Source organism: Poecilia reticulata, unplaced genomic scaffold (genome assembly GCF_000633615.1).
Source record: "Poecilia reticulata strain Guanapo unplaced genomic scaffold, Guppy_female_1.0+MT scaffold_181, whole genome shotgun sequence".
NCBI classification, from domain to species: domain Eukaryota; kingdom Metazoa; phylum Chordata; class Actinopteri; order Cyprinodontiformes; family Poeciliidae; genus Poecilia; species Poecilia reticulata.
Genome location: NW_007615018.1, coordinates 734,822 through 740,910, shown reverse-complemented (window position 1 = coordinate 740,910; position 6,089 = coordinate 734,822). Strand labels below are relative to the sequence as shown.

Below are 6,089 nucleotides of genomic sequence, written 5' to 3'. Positions count from 1 at the left end.
CAGCCGGTCCGGTTCTGACCCAGAAGCTGTGTGTTCGGTCAGCCGGTCCGGTTCTGAACCTCCTGCATGTTGTTCTCCTGCAGAGTGACCACCGAGCAGAACAAGAAGTTCTGCCTGGATCCCGACTGGACCTGGACAAAGGAGCTGAAAGAGTCTAGGAGAGRAAAACGGCTCCACTGAGATCTGGATCTGGGTCGGAACCGAGTCTACTGGAGCGGGATTGGATGTTTTAACGACACACTGGAGGTGCCGCTGATATTCTCCATTTTTACTGCCAATTTCTGATTTTATAAACTCAGTTTGATGGAGAATGTAACATTTAGCAACATTTATTTTTTATGAGCCAACGAGTCACTAATCTTTAATTAAACTTTTGTTTCTTTTTGCTTGTCAGTTGAAAACATGTTGCTGGAAAAGTTGATCATGTTCAGCTCAAAGTTACTCATTTCATAATAAAAGCCGTATTTTCCTATCTGCTGCTTCACGCTCTTATTTTGGTGAACATGAAAGTTTTCTGAAATATGTCAGTGTAGCAAGTTAATTTTATTATTATTATGAATAAACATTCTCAAAACGTTCAGTGGAACATTTTATTTTTWCTGTTTCTACTTTTATACTAACATTCTTCTTCTTCTTCTTCTTCTTCTTCTATATCCTATTATACAACTTAATCTGTTAAAAATAAWWMTAATATARCCTTATATTCTCWGCTTCCCGAGTCCCTTTGCAGTAAATCAACAATSTAAAATTTCATTTTCATRTTTACTAATTTCCTTATTTTTATTACCAAGTTAATGGTTCCTGATGTTACTTGTTGCGGGGGGGCGGTAATTGGTGTGACACACCTCTTCTCCATGTGCGCAGTGAGTTTCGCTTTCCACGATCCCCCTGCGAGCTAAGCTAGCAGTTATGAAATGAAACTTAGTTGCTAAAAAGGTGCAGAAATATAAGATTAAGATCATAATATCTGTTTTTATAAGGCCTGTGTTTGGTTTTAAACTGCCTCATTCTGGGCCGGAACCTGATACATCAGCTAAAGATTTAAGATAAATTTAGAGATTAAAGGTGAATATTTAGTTTGGAGCAAAACATAAATATTTAGTTCGCTGAATCACTGAGTTATTATCAATATCACTCAGTCACTGCGTGTGATCAACACTAACTGCACATTTTCAACCTTCACATCTTAAATTTACATTATTTATAGGAAAAATAAATGTAGACGGAAACAATAAAAATGCAAATATCCCCACAAGTTTGATCAACATGTTGATTTATTCATTYATTCCCCTCATCTGAGCTCATCTTAAAGGGCCAGCGACAGAACCGCTCAMACTCCCAGGAATCCCTGACTTTTCTATAGAAAACATTTCACAGATCAGGTCTACATGAATTAATGCAGAAAACCAGCAGAGCAAAAGAAAAGAAGAGGAAGAACAGAGAAATGGAGGAAAGTGAAATCAGAGTTTCTGGTTGGATCGTTGCGATTTCAAACTTCACAGCTAGAGGGCAGTAACGGCCCCGATGGGCGGAAAATACGTTCTATGTACATCCTGCTTCTCATGGAAAAGAAGCATTATTTCATTCAACCTCCTAACATGACCTTATGGTTAAATGCAGGCTGCACAGTGGCGCAGTTGGTAGAGCTGYTGCCTTGCAGCAAGAAGGTTCTGGGTTCGATTCCCGGTCTTTCTGCATGGAGTCTCCATGTTCTCCCTGTGCATGGTGGGTTTTCTCCAGGTACTCCGGTTTCCTCCCACAGTCCAAAAACATGACTGTCAGGTTAATTGGCCTCTCCAAATTGTCCCTAGGTGTGAGTGTGTGTGCATGGTTGTGTGTCTCTGTGTTGCCCTGCGACAGACTGGTGACCTGTCCAGGGTGACCTGTCCAGGGTGACCTGTCCAGGGTGACCCCGCCTCTCGCCCGAAACGTTGGCTGGAGAGGCACCAGCACCTCCCGACCCCACTGAGGGAAAAAGGGTGCAAGAAGATGGATGGATGGACTTTAAATGCATTGGTGTCTTGCCAACTTTTAGTTTTTATTATTTGATCAGGATTTTAAACGAGACTTTTTTCCAGAACATGAACTGGAATCCAAGTTGAGCTGAAACGTTTCCTGGTTTCCTGAGAGGAGAAAAAGTTCTGCTGAAGTCCAGTTTAGACAAGAACTGTGTCGGATTTGATGATGATGGTGATTCACATCACAAACGCTAAGAACTGTTCAGCTTTTATGAATCAGTCTCTTCCCGGCCTTCAGATGAAACACGTTTTAAGTTATTTCTGTGTTTTTATTTTCAGTCCATCCATCATAATGGTTTTTCCACCAGTACAGTTCCAGTTCTGATCTGGTTCCAGCTCCTCCTCCTGGGAACCGAGTCAGAACCACGTCGTTACGAACTCCTCATCCAGTCCACGTTTTATTGCGTTATATGATCATAGTTAACAGTTTAATGTTAGCATCATATCTCTGTGTAAACCATTAACGGTTAGATCCTGAATGCGTTTCAGTCGGCTGGAAAACCCGACCCGAACCTTTAGGGAACCAGGGATTCAGGGGAATCCTGAGCTGTGAGCGGATCACTGAGACTGTTGTTCTGATGCTGATCTGACATTTCGTCATCATTTCATTCAGCAGTTTCTGGGTTTTTCATTTGATTGTGCCTCCCAACCAAAGCGGCTCTTTCCTCTGATCCAGTGAGTTTGGCTGCAGCTGGAGTTCAGTGGAAAGACTCAACAGAACAAACCCAACGCGATCCAAACCTTTAAGCTCTGTTCAGTCCGCTTTAACCCGACTCCAGTCCGTCTGTCTAGTCAAAGTCTGGTTCGGTTGGTGAAGTGTGAATGCTAGCCAACCTCTGACCTCGGTCTGGGTCCGGTTGAAGTGAACTCTGGTTCGGTTTGAATCTGAACGCCAAGCGGACCAGAGTCCGCTCCAAAAGCAGGAAGTGGACTACAGTGCAGGGCATTCTGGGTAAATCCAACCAAAGCTAACGTGCTAGCCTAGCGCTAGCAGCAGAAATGGCTCCTGGTCTTTAGCCTAAAGAGAAATCCTCCAACTGCAGCACATTGCATTCTGGGTAAATCCAACCAAAGCTAACCTGTTAGCCTAGCGCTAGCAGCAGAAATGGCTCCTGGTCTTTAGCCTAAAGAGAAATCCTCCAATCACTAAAATCATCCATCTTGTTTCCATCTGGTGAAGAAGGAAGTTGCTCTCAGCGTCTTCAGAGGTTTTTGTGTCGTTTCCTTCAGTGGTTCTTGGTGCAGCGCCCCCACAGGCCAGGAGGGGAACAGGTTGGGAAAGAAAACCACAGCAGCTGGAGATGTTAAATGTTTTGTACCAATAGAACCGAGTCTTCCGGACTATCAGGGGGAAATCAGACTACATGTTGGCTCCGTCCACACATAAAACCTGGCTGGGATTTAAACCGATGGACCTTCTGGATCACATGCAACAGATTCTCTAAATCTGGACTCAATAAAGGGTTGAAGCTTGCAGCACTGAACAAAACTAAACCTGATCAAGTAGAAATTAAAGGAAGACTCCTCAGCTGGAGACCCAACATCAGCGGATCCTCGGCCTTGGATCCTGCAGGTTGGTCAACCGGATGCATCCCAGACCTGGAGACCCTCAGGGGCCACAGCTGGACGTCCATCTGGGAGTCTGATTAAAGGTTTAAAGGGACGGACACTGGAAATGTCTGAACTTGTGGTCCATCAGAAAGCAGAGGGTGGCAGCGTGGACCGATGCGTCTCGTTGGACGTCACTCCGTCGCTTTCCTTTTTGGACGCAGACGAGAAGTCTTCCTGCGAGAAGTCGCTCATCTCCTCGTGGCGCTCCTGCTTCCACACGCGCTCGTACTCCTGCTTCAGCTCCTGGTAGGAGCGAGAGAAGGTGTGGAAGATGGAGGTRGCCGGGAACGCCATGATGAGGATGCCGCTCAGGATGCTGATGAGCGCCACCATCTGGCCGGGGACGCTGCGCGGCACCATGTCGCCGTAGCCCACCGTGGTCATGGAGATRATGGCCCACCAGTAGGAGGCCGGGATGCTGCTGAAGCTGTGCTGGGGGTGCGCGGCAGCAAACGGCGCCAGCTCGCTCTCGGCCAGGTGGACCAGCGGCGAGAAGAGGGCGACGGCCACGCAGACGAAGAGCAGCAGCAGGCCGAACTCCCGCATGCTGCGCTGCATGGTGACGCCCAGCGTCTGCAGGCCCAGGGAGTGGCGCGCCAGCCGCATCACGTACAGGATCCGCAGCGCCCGCAGCAGCCGCAGGATCAGGCTCAGCTTGTCCAGGTAGCCGCGGCCCGCCCCCATCACCGCCTCGTCCTGCGCCTCCTCCCCGACGTCGAACACCAGCGACACGTAGTACGGCAGGATGGCGATGGCGTCGATGACGTTGAGCGGGCCGCGAGCGAAGGCCAGCTTGGAGGGAGCGTTGACGAAGCGCAGCAGGAACTCCAGGGTGAACCAGGCCACGCACACCGACTCCACCACGAACATGTTGCGACACTTCTGGGAGCATTCGCCCTGCGGAGAGGAAACGTGGAGACGAAGAGACGTTACAAGAACTACGGCATCCGGGAGGCGACGAGACGACGACGACGGTGCCRGGAGGAAACTGATGAGCCGTTTGTGAAGCTTCAGTTAGAGAAGCAACAGTTGGGACTATTTATCCCGTCACAAACTAAATACTTAATTAGCCAACCAATTATTTAGTTTAGTGCTAAATATGTAGCTTGAGSTTAAATAGCTTTAAACTCAATATTTGGTTTGTAAGTCTGAGCTACTAATCAACCTGCTAACTAATTTTTTTGCTAACTAAAAGTAGTTATAAAGATTTAACTCACTGAAATACTTGAGGTACATATTTAACTTCAAACTAAATATTTAGTTTGTAACTGACCTTTATGAATGAATGAATGAATGAATGAATGAATGAATGAATGAATGAATGAATGAATGAATGAATGAATGAACAACCCGGTGAAAATCTGACTAAACCAGCTGTGTTGAAGCAGGAAACGCCTCCAGCTAGCAGCAGGTCGGGTCAAAGGTCACAGAAACCACCTAAGTCAAAAACGGGTTGTTTCAAATGAAAACATGATTTTAGTTTCTGTCCGGAGCAGGAGACGCCCTGCTGTGACGTCATGATGTTTCTGCTCCTGCTGCATGAAAAGCCTTAGTGACGGATTATCTCAGATTATCTCCAGGCTGATGAAGGCGGAGCTCGTTGCGACGTGAAGATCTTGGATGAACTTTGCAGGAAGACCAGAAGAAGATGAACAACGGTGGGAAAATGATTGGAGGATTCCCGGCTGGGAGGAAACCGGCTGCTTATTATTCAGGATCCAGAGGAGGAAACCGACACCTCAGGTTTCTGTAGAAAATTAATTCAGATTTATCGTTTAAAGTAGAGATGTGCCGATCAAGTTTTTTCCTGCCGATACCGATCACCCATGAGGGCCGATCACCGATATCAATCACATAATAATTATTATTATTATTTTTTTATCATAAACACTACTGGTTACATTATGTGGACAAAGGAAACAATAAATTCACCTTAATTTAGACAAAAACTTTTTTTAATAACTTTTTCCAAAAACAAAACAGGCATTGTGCAAATTGTACTATCAATAATACTATCTTTAACAGACTGATAACATATGAAGGCTCTGAAGAGGCTAAATTATGCAAAGAGCCTAAATAAAACCTCTCAACATTGCCAAAGAATTTCAAGTATAAAACTTAACATTCAAAGGCAAATATAGGATCCATTACAATAAACAATCCAGAGTTACTGAATGAAAACTTCCTGTTAGCATGGCGGCTAGCTGATTACTGCTAGTTCTGAGTGGCTGTTTCTGACTGAGCGGAGTAATTATGCAGAGCAGGGAGGAGATTGATTATTTTTTTAGATCCGTCTCATGTTAGGACAGCGAAAGTTTTAATAGGTATGTAAAATGTATTTTTTAACCTTTTCTGAGGTACCGAACCCCCCAGTTGCATATGCGCATTCACCGAACCCCTCCTCCAACACACACAAAATATAGCATTACATCGCAGCTCCAAGACTTAAATCATTTAGCG

At 45.4% G+C, this 6,089-nt stretch overlaps 2 protein-coding genes across 2 annotated transcripts in view; one reads left to right on the top strand and one right to left on the bottom strand.

Annotated features, from left to right (window-relative positions):
* The window catches only part of LOC108165924 (eotaxin-like), a 3,651-nt gene extending 3,073 nt beyond the window's left edge, over positions 1-578 (top strand). Inside the window, exon 3 of the mRNA XM_017303085.1 lies at positions 83-578. Coding sequence (XP_017158574.1) covers positions 83-180 — 98 coding nt within the window. The 3' untranslated portion in view covers positions 181-578. The remainder of the gene's footprint in view (positions 1-82) is intronic.
* A 2,681-nt stretch (positions 579-3,259) lies between these two features.
* LOC103460101 (potassium voltage-gated channel subfamily G member 4-like) overlaps positions 3,260-6,089 on the bottom strand; it is a 16,181-nt gene continuing 13,351 nt past the window's right edge. The window contains exon 2 of the mRNA XM_008402102.2: positions 3,260-4,526. Coding sequence (XP_008400324.1) covers positions 3,714-4,526 — 813 coding nt within the window. The 3' untranslated portion in view covers positions 3,260-3,713. The remainder of the gene's footprint in view (positions 4,527-6,089) is intronic.